General features: G+C 50.3%; 4 protein-coding genes across 5 annotated transcripts; all 4 read left to right on the forward strand.

The window, feature by feature from the left end:
- Window positions 1-871: 871 nt before the first annotated feature.
- LOC6553059 (indole-3-acetaldehyde oxidase) lies at window positions 872-5,229 on the forward strand. The gene is made up of 7 exons (XM_001980042.3): window positions 872-981; window positions 1,062-1,216; window positions 1,280-2,020; window positions 2,070-2,303; window positions 2,365-3,456; window positions 3,512-4,220; window positions 4,283-5,229. Exons 1-7 carry the CDS (start codon window positions 942-944, stop codon window positions 5,080-5,082), a joined length of 3,771 nt encoding a protein of 1,256 aa, XP_001980078.1. The 5' UTR covers window positions 872-941; the 3' UTR covers window positions 5,083-5,229.
- A 175-nt stretch (window positions 5,230-5,404) lies between these two features.
- On the forward strand, window positions 5,405-10,920 carry LOC6553132 (abscisic-aldehyde oxidase). Of its 2 annotated transcripts, none has more exons than XM_001980041.3 (8): window positions 5,405-6,120; window positions 6,183-6,283; window positions 6,594-6,748; window positions 6,808-7,542; window positions 7,602-7,835; window positions 7,891-8,982; window positions 9,048-9,756; window positions 9,815-10,920. In XM_001980041.3, the coding sequence occupies exons 2-8, from the start codon at window positions 6,244-6,246 to the stop codon at window positions 10,612-10,614; spliced, it is 3,765 nt and encodes a 1,254-aa protein (XP_001980077.1). In that variant the 5' UTR covers window positions 5,405-6,120; window positions 6,183-6,243; the 3' UTR covers window positions 10,615-10,920. The 2 variants fall into 2 exon arrangements, with proteins under 2 accessions (XP_001980077.1, XP_026836543.1); XM_026980742.1 differs by having other exon boundaries at window positions 5,910-5,920.
- Window positions 10,921-11,054: 134 nt separating this feature from the next.
- Window positions 11,055-16,157, forward strand: LOC6553131 (indole-3-acetaldehyde oxidase). Its single transcript, XM_001980040.3, has 6 exons — window positions 11,055-11,286; window positions 11,413-12,147; window positions 13,034-13,267; window positions 13,330-13,774; window positions 13,846-14,883; window positions 14,944-16,157. The coding sequence occupies exons 1-6, from the start codon at window positions 11,074-11,076 to the stop codon at window positions 16,074-16,076; spliced, it is 3,798 nt and encodes a 1,265-aa protein (XP_001980076.1). The 5' UTR covers window positions 11,055-11,073; the 3' UTR covers window positions 16,077-16,157.
- A 449-nt stretch (window positions 16,158-16,606) lies between these two features.
- On the forward strand, window positions 16,607-22,210 carry LOC6553130 (indole-3-acetaldehyde oxidase). The gene is made up of 6 exons (XM_001980039.3): window positions 16,607-16,866; window positions 17,440-18,368; window positions 18,477-18,710; window positions 18,863-20,678; window positions 20,740-21,360; window positions 21,417-22,210. Exons 1-6 carry the CDS (start codon window positions 16,827-16,829, stop codon window positions 21,596-21,598), a joined length of 3,822 nt encoding a protein of 1,273 aa, XP_001980075.1. The 5' UTR covers window positions 16,607-16,826; the 3' UTR covers window positions 21,599-22,210.
- Window positions 22,211-22,244: the final 34 nt, after the last annotated feature.

Raw genomic sequence — 22,244 nt, forward strand, 5'->3', positions numbered from 1 at the left:
ACAGCGGGTTGCCTCCGATTCCATCGATTCCTCCGATTCCTCCGACTCCTCCGACTCCTCCGCTTGGAATAACCAAAATGCTTAGCCATGTGAGAAGAGATTGCGTTATTCATATTTTAATTTTACTTCTTTAGGCCTCCTCATCATTTTCTCCTCATCTCCGTTCGGCTTTGATTATTATTTTGTGTTTGGAGAACGATTCTTGAATATCGATAAGGTGCAAAGGCGGAACGGCTGCTTTGTTGTTGGATCGGCATAGCCTCTTGTTCTGCATGTTTTGTGCATGATTATGTAATATTTTTCGTGGCCGTTGCTCGAAAGGAAACATCGATTTATATTTTGACAAATGATTTACCAATGAGTTGACAGTTTTATTCGGCTTATTTTCCCCTTTTTATGGAAACGGTTAATAAAAGAAACAACGAGGAGGGAACATGTATTTAATTAATTAAGCCGCGTCAAGATACAAACTCCGAATGGCGATAAAGGAGCCAATAACGAAAAACATTAAGCCTTGTTAGGGATAAAAGTGCATGATAAAAAGTGACTAATGATGAGTTGGCAACTGAAAAACTGCATTTGAATACAACCACAAATTAAATCCTTTTAACACAAAGCATTGCATTTCTAATGGAATCAGTTACCTCCGCTAATCGGTATATCAAATAATGGAAATTGCAGCTCAACAAAAGCGAAAAATGTCAACATTTTGGATGAATGAAATCACCAAAGCGGGAATATGCTATTTATAGTTTTTTAGCAAATTACTCTTTATTTAGGCGCTGACAAAGGCGAATATTGAATTAGTGCACATATGGTGAAATGCAATAAAAGGAGGTTTAAAGCCAGAAAGTGCCAGTTGAGCGGAGATCGTTACTGCAGCCAGTTGTTGCGACCAAAACTGAGAATTTATTCAATAACTAAATATAAATTAAAGTGAAATGTCGACCACCTTCACCATCAATGGGCAACCGTACACGGGTATGAAACGACACCTGGCATTCGATCCTTTAGGTGCTATGAGTATCCTCTCCTTACCAATAAACCGCTTTCTGTGCCAGTTAACCTAACCGACCTGCCACCGGACATAACTCTGAACACCTTCATCCGGGAGCACGCCCAGCTGACGGCCACCAAGTTCATGTGCCTGGAGGGAGGATGTGGAGCTTGTGTTTGCGCAGTGAGCGATGGGAAGAGCACCTGGACAGTGAATTCGGTGGGTGGTGGGGCAGCCAGATCCTTGCAGCTCTAACTATGCACCTCGTCCGTCGCCTTTCAGTGCCTCAAGCTGCTGAACACCTGTGTCCAGCTGGAGATCATTACCTGCGAGGGACTGGGCAACCAGATAAGTGGCTACCATCCGATTCAGAAGCGGCTGGCCAAGATGAACGGCACCCAGTGCGGCTTCTGCTCGCCGGGATTCGTGATGAACATGTATGGCTTGATGGAGCAGCATGGCGGCAGAGTGACCATGGAGCAGGTGGAGAACTCCTTCGGTGGAAACATTTGTCGCTGCACTGGATACCGTCCCATTCTGGATGCCATGAAGTCCTTTGCGGTGGACAGCACTGTTGCAGTATCCCAAGAGAGTGTTGATATAGAGGATCTCAATCTGAAGGCCAGAAACTGTCCAAGGACGGGAAAAGCCTGCATGGGTACGTGTAGGCAATCCAAACTAATCTTCGAGGATGGATCCCAGTGGTGCTGGCCAAGCACCCTGGCGGAATTATTCGAGGCACTGGAAAACGTCGGCAACTCGGATGAATTCATGCTGGTTGGAGGTAACACGGCTCATGGTGTTTATAGGAGATCCCCGGACATAAAGCACTTCATTGATGTGAATGGAGTGGAGGATTTGCATCGGTACAGCTCGGATAAAGAAAGCCTAACATTGGGGGCTAATCTCAGCCTGACCGAAACCATGGAAATAATACGAAGTACTTCCAAACAACCAGGATTTGAGTATCTTGAGGTCCTGTGGCACCACATCGACCTAATTGCCAATGTTCCGGTTCGAAATGTACGTAAACTGATATCGTTTTAGGCCAGTTTAATATTTTAAGTTTCAGACGGGCACTTTGGCAGGCAATATCTGCACCAAAAAGGAGCATCCCGAGTTCCCATCAGATATATTTATATCCTTCGAAGCTCTAAATGTCAAGGTTATTGCCATGAAAGCTGTCGATGACGAAGAAGAAATGACTCTAGAGCAATTTTTGGGTGAACAGGACAGAAAAATGTTGGTCAAGGCTTTCATACTGCCTAGCTATCCCAGGGACACGTATATTTACGACTCCTTCAAGGTAAAACCAGTGAGAAAATTTAAAATATATTCATTTTGTAAAACTATTCACTAACCCTTAGATCATGCCACGGGCTCAAAATGCCCATGCCTATGTCAATGCGGGATTTCTTCTGGAATTGGATGGCAACTCCAAGGTGAAATCTGCCCGTATTTGCTTTGGAGGAATTAGACCGGACTTCATTCATGCCACAGATATTGAACAGTTAATGGTGGGTCACAGTCCCTACGAGTCCGATTTGGTGGAACAAATATTCAGCAAGCTGGAGGGTCTGGTCAAACCGGACGAAGTTCTTCCCGATGCCAGTCCCGCCTACCGCTCCAAATTGGCCTGCGGACTGCTCTACAAGTTCCTCTTGAAACACGCACCCGATGCGGAGGTCAGTGGAAAGTTCAAGAGCGGCGGTGAGCTGCTCCAGCGGCCACTCTCCTCCGGCTTGCAGCTCTTCACGACCCAAAAGCAGACCTATCCCGTAACACAGGCCGTGCAGAAGCTGGAGGGCATGATCCAGTGCTCCGGCGAGGCCACCTACATGAATGATGTGCTGACCACTTCCAACTCCGTTTACTGCGCCTTTGTGGGCGCCACAAAGGTGGGAGCCACCGTCGATCAAATCGATGCTTCGGCAGCTCTCCAATATCCAGGAGTGGTGGCCTTTTACACTGCAAAGGACATTCCCGGCACGAATACTTTCTGTGAGCCCAGTTTTGGCTACGAAGCCGAGGAGATCTTTTGCTCCGGATTGGTGCGCCACTCGGAACAGCCAGTGGGTGTAATCGTGGCTCTCACTGCTGACCAAGCGCAAAGGGCCACTAAGTTGGTCAAGATTAGCTACAGCAATCCCAGCTCTGACTTCCAGTTGATGCCGAGCTTGAAGGATGTGTTCTGCTCCGACACTCCGGATCCATCTCGCATTATTCCCTTGGTCATATCAAAGCTAAAGGAAGTAAAGTTTTCTGACAAACCGGACTTGGAAGTGAGGGGCATCTTCGAGATGGGCCTGCAGTATCACTTCACCATGGAGCCGCAGACCACGATTATTATTCCCTTTGAAGATGGGCTCAAGGTCTTCTCGGCCACCCAATGGATTGACCAGACTCAATCAGTGATTGCTCATGCCCTGCAGATGAAAGCCAAGGATGTGCAACTAGAGGTGGCGCAAATTATTTAATCATTTTTCTCTAATTAACTGAGTAATTGCGTTACAGGTGCGCAGATTGGGGGGTGGATATGGCTGCAAAATATCCCGAGGAAACCAGGTAGCCTGCGCAGCCGCCTTGGCTGCTCATAAGCTGAATCGTCCCGTTCGCTTTGTCCAATCCCTGGAGTCCATGATGGATTGCAATGGAAAGAGGTGGGCCTGTCGCTGTGAGTATCAGTGTCACGTGAAGACCAGTGGCAGGATCGTCGGGCTGTCCAACGACTTCTACGAGGACGCTGGCTGGAACGCGAACGAGAGTCCTGTGCAAGGACACTCCACGTTCACAGCAGCCAACTGTTATGAATTCACCGATAGTAACTTCAAGCTGAGTGGTCATGCTGTTCTTACGGATGCCCCAAGTTCCACTTGGTGTCGTGCCCCTGGATCTGTGGAGGGCGTTGCTATGATGGAGAACATCATCGAGCACGTGGCTTTCGAGCTCCAGAAAGACCCAGCCGAAGTGCGACTAGCAAACATTAGCAGGAAGACTAAGATGGCCACGCTCCTTCCGGAGTTCCTCAAGACTAGGGAGTACTACTCCCGGAGGAAGGAGATCGAGCAGTTCAATGCCAACAACCGGTGGAAGAAAAGGGGCTTGGGCCTCTCCTTGATGGACTTCCCCATCATCTACATCGGACAGTTTCCAGCAACGGTGACTATTTACCATGTGGATGGCTCTGTTGTGGTTACTCATGGGGGCATTGAAATGGGCCAGGGTGAGTAAGCAGCTCTCCAATATGGGATTTTGGCTGATTACAACCTTCTACAACCTTAATAGGTATGAATACGAAGATAGCTCAAGTGGCGGCCTATACCCTGGGAATTGATTTGAGCTACGTGAAAGTGGAGTCCTCAACCACCATCAATGGAGCCAACTCAATGGTCACGGGCTACGCCATCGGTAGTGAGAGTGTCTGCTATGCCGTCCGTAAGACCTGCGAGACGCTCAACGCCCGCTTGAAGCCAGTGAGGAAGGCCAAGGCCACTTGGGTGGAGACCGTGGAGGCGGCCAATGCCCAGATGATCAATCTAATCGCGTCGGATCACTACAAAACCGGCGACATGCAGAACTACCACGTGCTGGGACTGGCCCTTTCCGAGTTGGAGATGGATGTGCTGACCGGCAACATTCTGATCAGGCGGGTGGACATCCTGGAGGATGCCGGCGAGAGCCTGAGTCCCTGGATAGATGTCGGCCAGGTGGAAGGTGCCTTCGTCATGGGCCTGGGCTACTGGCTCAGCGAACTGCTCGTCTACGAGGGCGACAACGGTCGCCTCCTGACCAACCGCACCTGGAACTACAAGCCCCTGGGTGCCAAGGACATTCCCATTGATTTCCGCGTCGAACTGGTCCACAATCCGCGACCAAGCAGTGCGGGATTCATGGGCTCAAAGGCCACCGGAGAGCCACCTTGCTGCTTGGCTGTCAGCGTAGTATTTGCACTGCAACAGGCTCTGCAATCAGCGCGCCAGGATGCAGGACTTCCTCGGGAGTGGCTTCGCTTGGGGGCACCTACAACTCCAGAGACTCTGCTGCTTAGTGCCGGACACCAGGTTTCGGAATTCAAGTTGAAATAGTGTCATTCATTTCATGTATCCAAATGGAAGTATAAAACCTGCAAATATTTTAGTCCAATAATATACATTTCACTACAAATACATATGTATTTACATGTATTTATAACCAACTAAAAATGTACTATACTTCCAATGCTTTTAATTTTATTCCACAAATCTTTTTTCTCACTGTACTATATCATTCAAAGCTTGATATTCCCGTTTTTCGCCTAAAGTTGTCTAACATGCAGAGCTTTCAAAATGATTTATTTGTTTCGAAAGCTCTGAATTCCGAACGCGAGAGAAAAAATAAATATTTTTCGCCGGCCGGCTAACTCATTCTCTATTCTCTTCGTGTTTATCGCGGCACTCTCTTTTATTTTTAGTGTACACGTGATTCGCCTTTCCCCTTAATTACAGTTTTTGTGGCGCTCGTCGCGAATTAAAAGCATATTATTTGCGAGGCTGCCTATTTGGAATAGTCATTATAATATATTATTACATTTAATACATACCTAGTCAAATTATTCGCATATGAAATCAAAGTGCAATCTCAGTCTAACTCAGTTAATTTTTTCTGTTGATAGAGTACTTTTGTGACTCAGCATTATTGGTTTTTTTTTCATTGCTGGTCTTTCGATACTCTAAAAGGTCATTTTATAACGTCTCTTGTACGAAATGCATTAAATGTCTGAAGCAATATTCCAAGCAAATTGTAGGGTATCTAATAGGCTTCTACTGCAGCCTTCCTTTCCCCAGCTATTTTTACAAACATCGACGCTTCACCGCCGCCGAAAATTGCCGACGAATTCGGCGGACCCAGTTTTTAGATTTTTGCAGTCGAGGCGCGGAGCAACCAGTCCACAATCAGCAATTAACGTCGATCGCGGAGCTCGACAAGCTACTCAAATCGTTGTTGGCTCTCACGAAGTGTGTGGAAACTAACTTTTGTTTACTTACGGCAGTCTAGAAAATCACAATCTAAAAACGCAGCAAGCTACTCGAGCCCCAATGTTTTGACCAGTCGAACAGCGACACTCGCAGCCAGCGGAGCAACCAGTGAGCAAGTGGAAAATAATGGAAAGCCTCTGGCAAATCACAGCTAATTGAATTATTTATAGAAAACACTTGAGCAGCTGACATTTAAGTTCTGGTTACCCCGTTTTGCTGGAAACTAACAGAATGACTACCAAATTCTCAATCAATGGGGTGCCCTACGCAGGTGAGTTGCAGCTACATTCGAATTTGGGCCAGAAATTAGTTCTGGGTGCTGGGTTTTCATAGCTTATCAGCAAACTTTAAAGTGGCATACGAGCACATACATGGGCACACAAAATACTTGAACTACTCCAATGAACGCAGGTGTATCATTAGATTTCAAAATCAACGTTAATCGGAATTACTTATGCATAAGTCTGGTAAGCAAATTGAAGTGCAAATTTGGGCCCATTGTTCGATGTTTTTGCTCACCTAAGCCCACATTCAGGTTTGCTTAATTAAGTATACACATAAATATACTCTGTACTCCACAGTGAATCTAAGCAACCTTCCACCGGACATCACCCTGAACACCTTCATCCGGGAGCACGCCCAGCTCACGGCCACCAAGTTCATGTGCCAGGAGGGAGGATGTGGCGCCTGCATTTGCGTGGTGCGCGACGGAAAGCGCAGCTGGGCAGTCAATTCGGTTGGAGCACACCCACTGCATCTTAGCCAATCGATCGCTAATGAATTACCTCTCCCTAGTGCCTCACTCTGCTGAATACGTGTGCCCAGCTGGAGATCGTGACCGCCGAGGGACTGGGCAATCAGCGCACCGGCTACAATCCCATCCAGAAGCGACTGGCCAAGATGAATGGCACCCAGTGCGGCTTCTGCTCGCCGGGATTCGTGATGAACATGTATGGGCTAATGGAGCAGAATGAGGGCAAGATCAGCATGGCGGAGGTGGAGAACTCCTTTGGTGGAAACATTTGTCGCTGCACGGGATATCGCCCCATTCTGGACGCCATGAAGTCCTTTGCGGTGGACAGCAACATTGCGATTACCGCCGAGTGCGGGGACATAGAGGATCTAAGGCCCCGGAACTGCCCAAAGACCGGACAAGCCTGCAGTGGCAGCTGCCTTCCGTCCACTCTGGTCTACGAAGATGGTGTTCAGTGGCACTGGCCCAAGAACCTTAGCGAACTGGTCGAGGCCCTGGACAAGGTGAAGGACTCAGAGGAGTTCATGCTGGTGGCTGGCAACACGGCTCATGGGGTCTACCGAAGATCGGCGGATATCAAGCACTTCATCGATGTGCGCGGAGTGGAGGAACTGCATCAGCACAGCAATGAGGGACAGCAATTGAAGCTGGGAGCTAATCTCAGTCTCACCGAGACCATGGAAATCATTCGCACTACTTCCAAGCAACCGGGATTCGAGTACTTGGAGGCTCTGTGGAACCACATTGACTTGATTGCCAATGTTCCAGTGCGAAACGTAAGTAGATTTGATTTGATTATAACTTGATTTGAAACTTTCCTCTCCCCTCCTTACAGTCTGGAACTTTGGCTGGCAATATTTCGATTAAAAAACAAAATCCCGAGTTCCCTTCGGATATCTTCATATCCTTTGAGGCCCTGAATGCCAAGGTGGTGGCTTTGAAAAGCGCTGCTGACGAGAAGGAAATGACCCTCTCGGAATATCTAAGCACAAATGACAGGAAGCTGGTGCTCAAGGCCTTTCTTCTTCCTGCCTACCCGAAGGATAAATACATTTACGACTCCTATAAGGTTTAATACTTGCGCACACTCTCGATTACACTTTCTAAAACTTAATCCTCCACAGATCATGCCTCGTGCCCAAAATGCCCATGCGTATGTCAACGCCGCTTTTCTCCTTGAATTGGAAGCCGATAACAAGGTGAAGTCTGCTCGAATTTGCTTCGGTGGAATCCGTCCAGATTTTACCCATGCCTCAGCTATTGAGAAACTGCTGGTGGGACAGAATCCCTACGCACCTACTCCGGTGGAGCAGACATTCACACAACTGGAGGACCTGATTAAGCCGGATGAAGTGCTGCCGGATGCCAGTCCCGCCTACCGTTCCAAGTTGGCATGCGGACTGCTCTACAAGTTCCTCCTGAAACACGCACCCGAGGCGGATGTGGGCGAGAAATTCCGAAGCGGAGGGCAGATCCTGCAGCGGCCACTTTCCTCTGGCTTGCAAGTGTTCCAGACCCAGAAGAAGAACTATCCCGTCACCCAAGCGGTGGAAAAAGTCGAGGGCATGATACAGTGCTCTGGAGAGGCCACCTACATGAACGACGTCCTGACCACTTCCAATGCGCTGCACTGCGCTTTCGTGGGGGCCACCAAGGTGGGGGCCACCATTGATTCCATCGACGCCTCCGAAGCCCTCAAACAACCTGGAGTGGTCGCCTTTTACAGTGCCAAAGACATTCCCGGCACCAATACTTTCTGTGAGCCCAGCTTTGGTTTCGAGGTGGAGGAGATCTTCTGCTCGGGATTGGTGCGCCACTCAGAGCAGCCCGTGGGTGTAATCGTGGCTCTCACTGCTGACCAGGCTCAAAGAGCTTCGAAGCTGGTGAGGATCAGCTACAGCAATCCCAGCTCCGACTTCAAGCTGCTGCCGAGCCTAGCAGATGTATTCGCATCGCCAACCCCGGATTCCTCTCGCATAGTGCCAGTATCGAAATCGGATTCCAAGAAGATCAAGTTCTCGGACCAGCCGGACAAAGAAGTGAGGGGCATCTTCCAGATGGGTCTGCAGTATCACTTCACCATGGAGCCCCAGACAACTGTGGCCATTCCGTTTGAAGATGGTCTCAAAATCTTTTCGGCCACCCAGTGGATGGATCACACCCAGTCTGTGATTGCCCATATGCTGCAGGTGAAGGCCAAGGATGTTCAGCTACAGGTATATAATGCATACATAATCAGTACTACTAACGCATTTAATTGATTCCTCATTTTTATATTCAGGTCCGTAGATTGGGCGGTGGCTATGGATCGAAGATAACCCGAGGCAATCAGGTGGCCTGCGCAGCTTCCCTGGTTGCATACAAGCTGAATCGTCCCGTTCGCTTCGTCCAATCCCTGGAGTCCATGATGGATGTCAATGGCAAGCGCTGGGCTTGTCGCTCCGACTACCAGTGCCACATCAAGGCGAATGGCAAGATTGTGGGCTTGACCAATGATTTCTACGAGGATGCTGGCTGGAGTCCTAATGAAAGTCCCATTGAGGGTCATTCGACCTTCACGGCCACCAATTGTTATGATTTGAGCGGAGATAACTTCAAAAACAACGGAAACGCCGTGCTAACTGATGCCCCCAGTTCCACTTGGTGTCGTGCTCCGGGATCTGTGGAGGGTATTGCCATGATGGAGAACATCATCGAGCATGTGGCCTTCGAAGTCCAGAGAGATCCGGCTGAAGTTCGCCTTGCCAACATTGCGGCGGGTAACAAGATATCCGAGTTGCTTCCCCAGTTCCTGGAGTCTAGGGAATACGCCCAGAGAAAACAAGAAATTGAGTCCCATAATGCCAAGAATCGCTGGACGAAACGAGGTCTTGGACTGGCGGTTATGGACTATCCCATTTTCTATTTTGGTCAGTACCCGGCTACTGTGGCCATCTATCATGTGGATGGCACTGTTGTGGTTACCCATGGAGGCATCGAAATGGGACAGGGTAAGTAATCAGCCCCTTAAGATGTCATTTCATTGACAACATGTTGATTTTCTTATAGGTATGAACACTAAGGTCGCTCAGGTGGCTGCCTACACCCTGGGCATCGATTTGGGCTTCATCAAGGTGGAGTCCTCCGACACCATCAATGGAGCCAATTCGATGGTCACCGGAGGAGCTGTTGGCAGTGAAAGTCTCTGCTATGCAGTTCGCAAGGCCTGTGAGACCTTAAACAGTCGCTTGGAGCCGGTGAAGAAGAAGGATGCCAGTTGGGTGGAGACAGTTGGAGCTGCCTATGGCAAATCGATAAACCTGATTGCCTCCGATCACTACAAGGAGGGCGATATGCAGAACTATCATATATACGGTCTGGCCCTAACCGAAGTAGAGCTGGATGTTCTAACCGGAAACAGTCAGATCAAACGTGTGGACATCCTGGAGGATGCCGGAGAGAGCTTGAGTCCCTACATAGACATCGGACAGATTGAGGGCGCCTTTGTCATGTGCCTGGGCTACTGGCTGACTGAGCAGCTGGTGTACGATCGGGAAACAGGTCGCCTGCTCACCAACCGCACCTGGAACTACAAGCCGCCGGGCGCCAAGGACATTCCCATCGATTTTCGCATTGAGCTGATTCAGAAGCCCAATCCCACTGGGGCGGGATTCATGCGGTCGAAGGCCACTGGAGAACCACCCTGCTGTTTGGCCGTGAGTGTGGTCTTCGCCCTGCGACAGGCCCTGGATTCAGCCCGCCAGGATGCGGGACTACCGCGCGAGTGGGTGCGTCTCGGTGCTCCCACAACTCCGGAAACTCTAGTGGTCAACGCAGGACATGAGGCCGCCAGTTTTAGGCTTAAGTAAATGCGGGGTTTCGGGGATTTTCTGCATCACTTATGCATAATATTGTTATATCTTCCTACATATGCTTGAAATATTTTTATTTCGGAATGCCTTTGGCTGCATTGTTATAATCATCTATAATCACAAATCTGCGATTATCGTTTAGACGTGACGTTCACAAGTCTTTTTGACTCTTTCATATTGTATTTTATCACAAATGATATCATATGTGAAGTTCTGGAAATAAAAACCCAAACGGATTTAGTATAGTTTTCTGTGCAGCTTCTGCTTGTATTACAAAACTTTCAATAAAGTGTAAAGCATCAGCGCGCTCCGTTTCCCTCAGTGTATGCTTTCGACGGCACTGTTGGAGCAGATCCAACCCGTTTAGCCTAATTAACAGGTAATCAGGTTTCAGCAGCGCTTTGAAATAGCAACGAATGGCCAAAAGTGCTCCATTCGACCAACGACTGTGCAGCGATGAGCATCAAGTTCAATGTGAATGGCTTTCCGTACGAGGTGCAGGCGGCTGACTATGCACCGGACACCACCCTCAACGCCTTTCTCCGGGAGCACCTGCACCTGACGGCCACCAAGTACATGTGCCTGGAGGGCGGCTGCGGCTCCTGCGTCTGCGTCATCCGCAGGCGCCACCCGGTCACCCAGGAGGTTCAGTCCCGGGCAGCCAACTCGGTAAGAAGTCGCTTTTCGGGGAGTGGCTTTCTCCACACCTGAATACGGCGAGCAATTTAAAGCTGAGCTGCAATTACTAGAATGGAAATATAATTAAACGATGGGTTACACCTGACCATTCCGCAGTGCCTGACTCTTCTGAACACCTGCGACGATGCGGAGATCATGACGGACGAGGGCCTGGGCAACCAGCAGAGTGGCTACCATCCCATTCAAAAGCGGCTGGCTCAGATGAATGGCACCCAGTGTGGCTACTGCTCGCCCGGATTCGTGATGAACATGTACGGTTTGCTGGAGCAGCATCGCGGACAGGTGAGCATGTCGCAGGTGGAGGACGCGTTCGGCGGAAACATCTGCCGCTGCACCGGCTATCGACCCATTCTGGACGCCATGAAGTCCTTCGCGGTGGACAGCAACATAGAGGTGCCGCCGGAATGTGTGGACATCGAGGACTCCTTCGAGCTGCTCTGCCCGCGAACTGGGCAATCCTGCAGGGGCAGCTGCTCGAGACCTCCTGTACGGGATCAAGGAGGTAGTCACTGGTACTGGCCAAAGTCCCTGACGGAGCTCTTCGGGTCCCTCGGTCAGGTGGCAAGCGGAGAACTCTACATGCTGGTGGCCGGGAACACCGCCCATGGAGTTTACCGGCGACCCAGGGACATCCGACACTTCATCGATGTGAACATGGTGCCGGAGCTGAGGCAGTACATCATTGAGACGGATCACCTGCTGCTGGGCGGGAATGTCACTCTCACAGATGCCATGCAGGTTTTCCTGCTGGCTGCCAAGAGGCCCGGATTCGAGTATTGTGCCCAGTTGTGGCAGCACTTCAACCTGATTGCCAATGTGCCGGTGCGAAATGTGAGTAGAGCGCTCCATAAGTCCAGAAACTCGTTTTCGCGCTTGGCAAAGATAAAGATTAGCGAAAGTAATAGCACTATTCACAACTGAATGCTCTTTCTTGCGCGGTTTATCTCAACACTCATCTAACAAAATACTTCAAGGCCAGTGCACTTTTCGATTTATTATGTCACCATATAAAAATTGTTCTTATACATTACGGAGCTACTTTAGCTCTTAAATGAAATGTATTGCCTTGTATTTTATTCTCCAGTGCTTAACAAAAGCAAACAACTTCTAGCTCAGACAACATTTTAGCTTCAAAACCCATTTTACTTTCCCAACATATATTAAGGTCGCTGCAGACACTGAAAGAAATTGTATTAGGAAAAATGTATTAAATTCGATCTTTTTACCCGTAGAGTAAAAGGGTATACTAGATTCGTTGAAAAGTATGTATATATATTCTTGATCAGGATCAGTAGCCGAGTCGATCTGGCCATGGCCGTCTATAGCATTCTATCTTGTTTTTTATTTTTTCTTCATTTTTCTCATGTTTTGCTTTTAATTTTTTTGTAATTTTTGTGATGTTATGATATTGTAGTAAATTCAATAAAATTAAAAATGTTCCAAGGCCGAACTTCTAAAGCCCATAACTCAACTAATCTTAATCGGATTTTGAAGTGGCATACCTCCAAATGTTTCTGGCGCAATTTTCTAAAAATCTCCATCCAAATTTAGAAACTTTTTTATATAATTTTATAATATTTTCCCCAATTTCTACCGGTATTCCAGAAAATTTTGAAATGTCTCGTTTGTACTTCCATTATCGTATGTGATAGTCGGGAACTCGACTATAGCATTTTATCTTGTTATTAATTAAATCATTTTTTTGAAATCTCCACAGAATGGCACACTGGCGGGCAACATTACTATCAAGAAGCAGCATTTTGAATTTCCCTCCGATGTGTTTATCACATTTGAGGCTTTGGATGTCCACGTCCTGGTCTACGACAATCCCAGTACCCAAAGGGTGATGAACCTGCTGTCGTATCTCAGCGATACAACCTCCAAACTAGTGCTTGGTGGTTTCATCCTCAAAGCCTATCCAAAGGACAGATTCCTGTTCAGATCTTATAAGGTGGATAAATAGGTTCCTTAATATACACGTTGAGTTGACTGAATTTTGTCTCCAAATAACAGATCCTGCCCAGAGCACAGAATGTTCATGCATATGTGAATGCAGGCTTTCTCATTGAATGGCAGGATATTCAGCGCAGGATCGTCCACTCCGCCCGTATATGTTTCGGCAACATCCGTCCAGATTACATACACGATGACCAACTGGAGCAACTGCTCCCTGGCAGGGATCTGTACGATCCCGCCACAGTTGCCCAGATATTTCAGCAACTTCCAGCTAGTCTGCAGCCGGAGGAGCGGCCACCGGAAGCCTCCCCGGAATATCGCCAGATGCTAGCCTGCTCCTTGCTCTACAAGTTTTTGCTGGCCACCGCACCCAAGGAGCGGGTTCGGGAACGTTTTCGCACTGGAGGCTTGCTTCTGGAGAGACCACTTTCCTCGGGAAGCCAGTCCTTCGAGACCATTAAGAAGAATTATCCGGTCACGCAGCCTGTACAGAAACTGGAAGGTACATCATTCCAGGAAGCCCTTTTTCGTATGTGGAATAATTTCCTAATTCTTAACTTTTTGTATTTCCAGGTCTCATTCAGTGCTCGGGCGAGGCCACGTATATGAACGACTTACTGACCACCTCGAATGCCGTCCATTGTGCCTTTGTAACTGCTAAACGAGTTGGTGCCACCATCGAGCAGATAGATCCTTCCGCTGCTCTCCAGTGCAAAGGCGTGGTGGCCTTCTATTCGGCCAAGGATATCCCAGGTGCCAACAACTTTGTTCTGACGGATCAGCTCACCCCTGAGGTTGACGAAGTCTTTGCTGCCGGGCGGGTCAAATATTTTGATCAGCCGTTGGGAGTCATCGCAGCTCTCACCCATGATGCGGCTGTCTATGCCGCCACATTGGTGGTGGTCACTTATGCTCGGGATCAGCGGAAGGTGTACACGACCATGAACCAAGTGCTAGCGGAAAAGCAAACCGATCGCATTGTGAGCAAGAGCAGGGATCCCGTGGAACCCCTGAAGATGCCTCCTCTTGCACCTGGCGATGTTCTCGGAAGGGGGATCCTGGAACTCGAATCACAATATCACTTTACCATGGAACCCCAAACAACGATCGTGGTGCCGTTGGATGACATTCTACAGGTATACTGTGCCACCCAATGGATGAACTCCACCCAAGGAGCGATCGCCCGCATGCTGAGGGTTAGTGTGAACTCCATTCAGCTCCAAGTTAGACGAGTGGGTGGGGCATACGGCGCAAAGGTCACTAGGGGCAATTTAGTGGCTTGCGCCACGGCCTTGGTTGCTTCGAAGCTGAGGAGACCTGCCAGATTTGTTCAGACCATAGAGTCCATGATGGAGACCCTGGGCAAACGATGGGCCTGCAGATCGGACTACGAGTTCCGAGCCCGAGCCAATGGATCTATCATCATGTTGACTAATAACTTCTATGAGGATGCCGGGTGTAATCTAAATGAAAACGTCGTTGACTTCCTGACTCTGCCAGTTCTGAGAAATGTTTACAACCTGACTGACTCGAACTATAGGACCCAAGGCAGTGCCATCAGAACGGATGCACCCAGCTCCACTTGGTGTCGAGCTCCCGGCACTGCGGAGGGTAAGTCAAAAGCCATTTTGCAAATGGTTATGAATAATTATTTACCTCTCGCATTCAAAGGAATCGCCATGACGGAAACCGCCTTGGAGCACATAGCCTTTACATGCCAGCTAGATCCTGCCGATGTTCGTTTGGTCAATCTTCAGCCCGGAAATAAAATGGTGCAGCTGCTGCCGAAGTTTCTGGCCTCCACGGAGTACCGCAAGCGGCGGGACCAGGTTAACTTATACAACTCCCAGAACCGATGGCGCAAACGAGGTCTGGGATTGGCCCTAATGAGTTTCCCGCTGAACACGATCGTGGCCTTCAACTATCCCGTCACGGTGGCCATCTATCAGGAGGACGGTTCGGTGGTGATCTCGCACGGAGGCATAGAGATTGGCCAAGGAGTGAACACCAAGGCGGCCCAGGTGGCAGCATTCGTGCTGGGGGTTCCGTTGGATCAGGTGAGAGTGGAGGCCAGCAATACTGTCAGCGGAGCCAACTCCATGCTGACGGCCAACTCGATGACCAGCGAGATGATCGGACTGGCAGTGAGAAAAGCCTGCGACACCCTGAACACGCGACTGGCTCCGGTGAAGGAAAGGCTCGGACCTCGGGCCACCTGGGTGCAGGTGCTCCAAGCGGCCTTTTTGCAGTCCGTCTTCCTCATCGCCACGGAATCTTATCGGTTGGGGGATATACCCAACTACAACATCTACGGGCTGGGTCTCACCGAACTGGAACTGGACATTCTGACTGGCAACCATCTGATCCGCCGTGTGGACATCCTAGAGGATGCTGGAGAGAGCCTGAGTCCACACATCGATGTGGGTCAAGTGGAGGGAGCCTTTGTGATGGGCTTGGGGTACTATCTCACCGAGCAGCTGGTTTACGATCGCCAGACAGGTCAGATCCTGACGAACCGCACCTGGAACTACCACCCGCCGGGAGCCAAGGACATCCCGATAGACTTTCGCATCGAGCTGCTCCAGAAGAGTCCCAACCCGGTGGGCTTCATGCGGTCCAAGGCCACGGGTGAGCCCGCTTTGTGTCTGGCTGTCGGAGCTCTGTTCGCCATGCAACACGCCATCCAGTCGGCCAGAAACGATGCGGGTCTTCCGAGGGAGTGGGTTCGCTTGGGGGCACCTACGACGCTGGAGACGGTCGTCCTTAACTCCGGAAGCCAGGTGGAAGCATTCGCCTTGCAATGAAAGGAAGTTCTGGTTTAGATTTTTCCCATTTTTCCTTGGTGCACTGCTACTACCCCAACTATTTATAAAAATAATGTAATTTTTGCTCACACATTTTTCATAATATTAAAATATTCTTACTGGAATCGTGTTGAATCCCGTTGAATCGCGTTACATAATTCCCCTTGGAGTTGTATACATACATGTATGTACATGAGTGTGTTGACGAAAGCTTTGGAATCATGATACCTCACTCTGTTTACAACACTAGTGCCCCTTATTCCGAACATTAATCTCGCCAACTTTTTGTTTAGAAATATGAGCAAAACAAAGCGTCCAAACAAGCCGAAAATGATAAAGCTCTCAGTTCCGAGAGAGAGAGTTTTAAACACCGGGCAGATAACGTTTCCGAGTGCTAAGATGATCTAATGCCGAATTGTGAGCGCAGTACAGAGCACGGTAGTTAAGAGCGGGGAGAGGTGAACTTGAACTTGGGCACGCCAGAATCTCTTGCGGGGAGCGAAGAGCCCATATATATGGGACTCCGGAAGGCCCAAGCCCTCAGTTGCTCGGAGATCGACGTGGACATCAAACGAAGCGGACAAGTGGACTCGTTGCCTTATATGGTGAAATAGCATAGTTTCCAGAACGCTCAATCAAGCAAATAGTTCTAAACCCCGCGTCAATTGAGGGCGAAAAGGCTGCAATTAATTTCACAACGACTCCCGGACGGCTTTTAACTGATTCGAGGACTTATATAAGGAACAGATAATGGCTGGAAGCATTACAATCAACGGCACCAGCCACGCAGGTGTGTATCCGTGTGTGGGCAGTTAATTGCCTGTGGATTGACGGGGCTGTCATCTACAAGATTGTAGAGACAACGAACTGGAACGCCAGCGTAGGAAAATTGTACTACGGAATACCTGCTAGTTATATGGGAGTTGCGAGCTGGTAAAAAGTTTCCTCTTCCTCCAAAACTGCATCGTCATGGTGATGGGGTATACTTATAACCATAATTATGGTAACCCAAGGAAAACAATATTAAGTATCTTCCCCGGAACTTCGAACTGGGTAAACAGGTGTTAGATTCTGCATTACAAAATGGCTCGTTTCCGAAACAGTTGTGCTAGTTGTTAATAGGGCACATTTCATCTGCTAATCAGAGCATTTCTATAAGCATTGAATATCAATTACAAACATTTTCTTTCAAAACGCGTAAAAGTTATTTGTATTTAGAAAACCCTAATAAAAGCTCAGCAATCGTTAGCTTGCGAGGAATGCATCGCAAAGTATTGTACTGACATGTAGTGAGGAGTTGGGCTGCTCGATAAGATAACTGGATTGTGTAGACACCGATTCCCTCGTTTGTTTGTACCCCTAGTTAATCTGGCTGCCCTGCCGGCGGATATCTCTCTGAACACCTTCATCCGGGAGTATGCCGGACTGACGGGCACGAAGTTCATGTGCCAGGAGGGCGGATGCGGCGTCTGCGTGTGCACCCTGACTGGGACTCATCCGGAGACCGGAGAGCCGCGCACCTGGGCGGTCAACTCGTGCCTCACGCTGCTGAACACGTGCTTGGGCCTGGAGGTGACCACCTCGGAGGGATTGGGCAACAAGCGGAGCGGCTACCATGCCATCCAGCAGCGACTGGCCAAGATGAACGGCACCCAGTGCGGCTACTGCTCGCCGGGAATCGTGATGAACATGTACGGGCTGCTGAAGTCAAAGGGCGGCAAGGTCACGATGGAGGAGGTGGAGAACTCCTTCGGAGGCAACATCTGCCGCTGCACTGGCTATCGTCCCATTCTCGACGCCATGAAGTCCTTCGCCGTGGACAGCAATATCCAGGTGCCTGCTGAGTGCATTGACATTGAGGACCTGAGCACCAAACAGTGTCCCAAGACGGGCCAAGCCTGCTCCGGCAGCTGCAAGAAGCAGCAGCCCAAGGGCAGCCAACTGTATCCGGATGGCAGCCGCTGGAGTTGGCCACAGAGTCTGGCGGAGCTCTTTGCCGCTCTGCAGGGAGCAGTCAAGGAGAAGCTGCCCTACATGCTGGTGGCGGGAAACACGGCCCACGGGGTCTACAGACGTTGTCCGGACATCAAGGCCTTCATCGATGTATCCGGCTTGGCGGAGCTCAAGGGTCACAAGCTAAGCACGGATAGCTCCTCCCTAACTCTCGGAGCAAATTTGAGCCTCAGCGAAACCATGGAGTTGTGCCTCCAATTGGAGAAGAAAAAGGGCTTCGAGTACTTGTCTCAGGTGTGGCAACACCTCGATTGGATCGCTAATGTTCCAGTGCGCAATGTAAGTCAAATCAAAGTGGTTTCTAAGCCCTCAAGCCTTATCTAATCGGCCAACAATGAAAACACCTTGAGTACCCTGTCTTTATCAACCCATTTCGCATTAACCCAGGCCGGCACCTTGGCGGGCAACCTGGCCATCAAGCATGCCCACCCGGAGTTCCCCTCGGATGTGTTCATCGTCCTGGAGGCCCTAGATGCCCAAGTGATTGTCCAGGAGGCGGTGGACAAGCAGCAGACTGTGAGCCTGGCACGCTATCTCGGCTCTTCCATGGAGGGAAAGATTATCCGTGGTCTGGTGCTGCGCGCGTATCCCAAGGAGCGTTTTGCATTTGACTCCTACAAGGTGAGTAATGTAATTTGTGAAGTGCAGTATTATTTCTTATCAACGAAGGAAGGCGACTTTGTTAATGGCTTGTACATATTCCAAATCCCTTCCCTTCCTTTATTTACAAATGATTTTAAATTAAAAACAAATCAACTTAACTCTGTTTTCAGATTATGCCCCGTGCCCAGAATGCCCATGCCTATGTGAATGCAGCTTTCCTCGTGGAATTCGCAGCGGACTCCACTGTGAAATCATCTCGCATTTGTTTCGGTGGCATCCATCCCGAATTCGTACATGCCACAGCGATTGAGCACTTGATTCAGGGTAAGAATCCCTTCCAGAATGGACTGGTGGAGAGGGCCTTCGGCCAGCTCTCGACCCTGCTCCAGCCCGATGCCGTTCTTCCGGATGCCTCACCCGTCTACCGACGCATGTTGGCCTGCGGTCTTTTCTACAAGTTCCTCCTAAAGGCAGCGGCTCAGCGAAAGCTGGGACTGGGCAGTCGATTCGCCACAGGCGGTGCCCTCCTCAAACGCCCGGTGTCAAGTGGCCAGCAGAGTTTCGAGACATTCCAGGAGCACTACCCGGTGACCAAGGCGACGGAGAAGCACGAGGGTCTGATCCAGTGCTCTGGCGAAGCCACCTACTCCAACGATCTGCCCACCCAGCACAACCAGTTGTGGGCTGCGTTCGTCACCGCGAAGAAGGTGGGCGCCAAGGTCACCAAAGTGGATACGCAGCCAGCTCTGGATCTACCCGGAGTGGTGGCATACCTCGATGCCAAGGACATTCCGGGACCCAATTATGTGGGGCCCAAATTAAGGGACGCGCACTTCTTCCCACAGGATGAGGAACTGTTCGCCGCAGGTCAAATTATGTTCTATGGTCAGCCCGTGGGCATGATCCTAGCCAACTCCAATTCGCTGGCCAATCGGGCCGCAGAGCTGGTGAAACTGACCTACGAGGGCGGAGCGGAAGAAATACTGCCCACCTTGAAGGCAGTTCTGGATAAAGTTGGATCCGAAGCTGGAAACAACAAGCGGTTCCAGCAACCCGTCAAGTCCTCCATCGATGTCCTCCAGCTGGAGGAACCCTTCGATGTGAGCTCCTCCGGTCAGCTGGATATGGGACTGCAGTACCACTACTACATGGAACCGCAGACGACAGTGGTTCTGCCCTTCGAGGGCGGCCTGCAGGTCTACTCGGCCACTCAGTGGATGGACCTCACCCAGGACACCATCGCGAATGTGCTGAACCTCAAGTCCAACGAAGTTCAGGTGAAGACGCGTCGTATTGGAGGGGGATATGGAGGCAAGGCCACTCGATGCAATGTGGCTGCCGCCGCTGCTGCCTTGGCTGCTCACAAGCTGAACAGACCCATTAGATTCGTCCAGTCCCTGGAGTCCATCATGACCAGTCTGGGCAAACGCTGGGCATTCCATTGCGACTACGATTTCTTCGTTCAGAAGTCCGGTAAAATCTCCGGCATCGTAAGTCGGTTCTACGAGGATGCTGGATATCTATCCAACGAATCGCCCATAGGCCATGCCGTTTTGCTGTCCAAGAATTGCTACGAGTTCAGCGACAACTACAAGCTGGATGGCTACTTAGTCTGCACGGATTCGCCGTCGAACACTCCCTGCCGTGCTCCTGGCTCCGTGGAAGGCATTGCGATGATGGAAAATATAATCGAGCACATCGCCTTCGAGACCGGCCTGGATCCGGCTGATGTGCGTGCTGCCAATTTGCTGCCCGCCCACAAAATGGGCGACATGATGCCGCGATTCCTGGAGAGCACCAAGTACAGGGAACGCAGGGCGGAGGTCGCTGCCCACAACAAGGAGAACCGCTGGCACAAGCGCGGCTTGGGTCTGTGTATCATGGAGTACCAGATCGGTTACTTTGGACAGTACCCCGCTACAGTGGCTATCTACCATAGCGATGGCACCGTGGTGGTGTCCCATGGAGGCATTGAGATGGGTCAAGGTGAGTGCTGAACTTGATGAACTTCAGGAGCTGGTCTCAAACTTTAGTATCTGTCCGCCAGGCATGAACACTAAGATCTCGCAGGTGGTGGGCCACACCCTGGGCATTCCGATGGAACAGATACGCATCGAGGCCAGCGATACCATCAACGGAGCCAACTCCATGGTCACCGGAGGGGCTGTGGGCAGTGAAACCCTCTGCTTTGCAGTCCGCAAGGCGTGCGAAACCCTTAACGAACGATTGAAGCCCGTGCGCGAGGAGCTGAAGCCGGAGAATTGGCAGGATCTCATCAAGGAGGCCTTCAACCGCAAGATCAATCTGATCGCCAGCGATCAGTGCAAGCAGGGCGACATGGATCCGTACTCCGTGTGCGGTCTCTGCCTAACCGAGGTGGAGCTGGATGTCCTCACCGGCAACTACATTGTGGGGCGAGTGGACATCCTGGAGGACACGGGCGAGAGTCTGAATCCCAATGTGGACATTGGCCAGATTGAGGGCGCCTTCATGATGGGCTTGGGCTACTGGACCAGCGAACAGGTGATTGCGGATCCCAAGACCGGCGAGTGTCTCACGAATCGCACCTGGACGTACAAGCCGCCAGGAGCGAAGGACATACCCACGGATCTGCGCATCGAGCTGCTGCCCAAGAGTCCCAACAAGGCAGGCTTCATGAGGTCCAAGGGTGAGTATCCACACCATGGCTGTGAACCCATCTAACTGGGAGTTCTTCTCCTCCAGCTACCGGAGAGCCAGCCATCTGTTTGTCCATCGCAGTCGCCTTTGCCCTGCAGCAGGCCCTGCAATCAGCTCGCGATGACGCCGGCGTGCCCAAGTCGTGGGTGACCCTGAACGCCCCGATGACGCCCGAGTACCTGGTCCTCCACTCGGGCACCGAGCCCAGCCAGTTCAGGCTGAACTAGGCGGCGAAGCAGTATTTGGACTCGTATCCCTGACCGTGGGATGTGGCACGTGGCCGCGATGGGAACGCTCCGATAAGCACGCCAAGATAACCTGCACTTACACCCCACTTAACCTGGCGGATCCGCCGACCGTAGACTAGCCGACATTGTGTTGTCTGCACAATAAATTAAAAACTTATCCAGCGCTTAATCCGAATGACATTCATTGCCAGCCAGCCGTCGGCCTGGGTCAACAGAAGCCCCTGGCCCCTGTCCAGAGCTCCAGGCATTCGGAATTTACATTTTCCGGGCTCCCGCTTAATGCTTAACACCTCAACACGCGGACCCACCCCGCCAAGAGCTCTTCATTAATTTTAACATAAATTGTTGTATAGAAATTTTATGCCACGCGGAGCGTTAAGTGTGATCCGACCAAAGGAGGGCGGAAGCGGAAAAGGGGCGGGGCAGGAGTTGCAGAAGGACAGGCGCCTCTAATGGATTTTTCAAACATCGCCAACTGCTGTGCTCTTAATGGGCACATCCCTGACGACATTGTTCAATTGACACACTTGCAGGGAAGGTGGCAGCTTTAATTGGGGGAGTTCAAGGGCCCTGCGGTTTTGGGTCATGGCATACCAATTATAATTAATAATATCAAAAAGGTTTT

This window comes from Drosophila erecta, unplaced genomic scaffold (assembly GCF_003286155.1).
Source record: "Drosophila erecta strain 14021-0224.00,06,07 unplaced genomic scaffold, DereRS2 tig00000000-arrow-pilon, whole genome shotgun sequence".
NCBI classification, from domain to species: Eukaryota; Metazoa; Arthropoda; class Insecta; order Diptera; family Drosophilidae; genus Drosophila; species Drosophila erecta.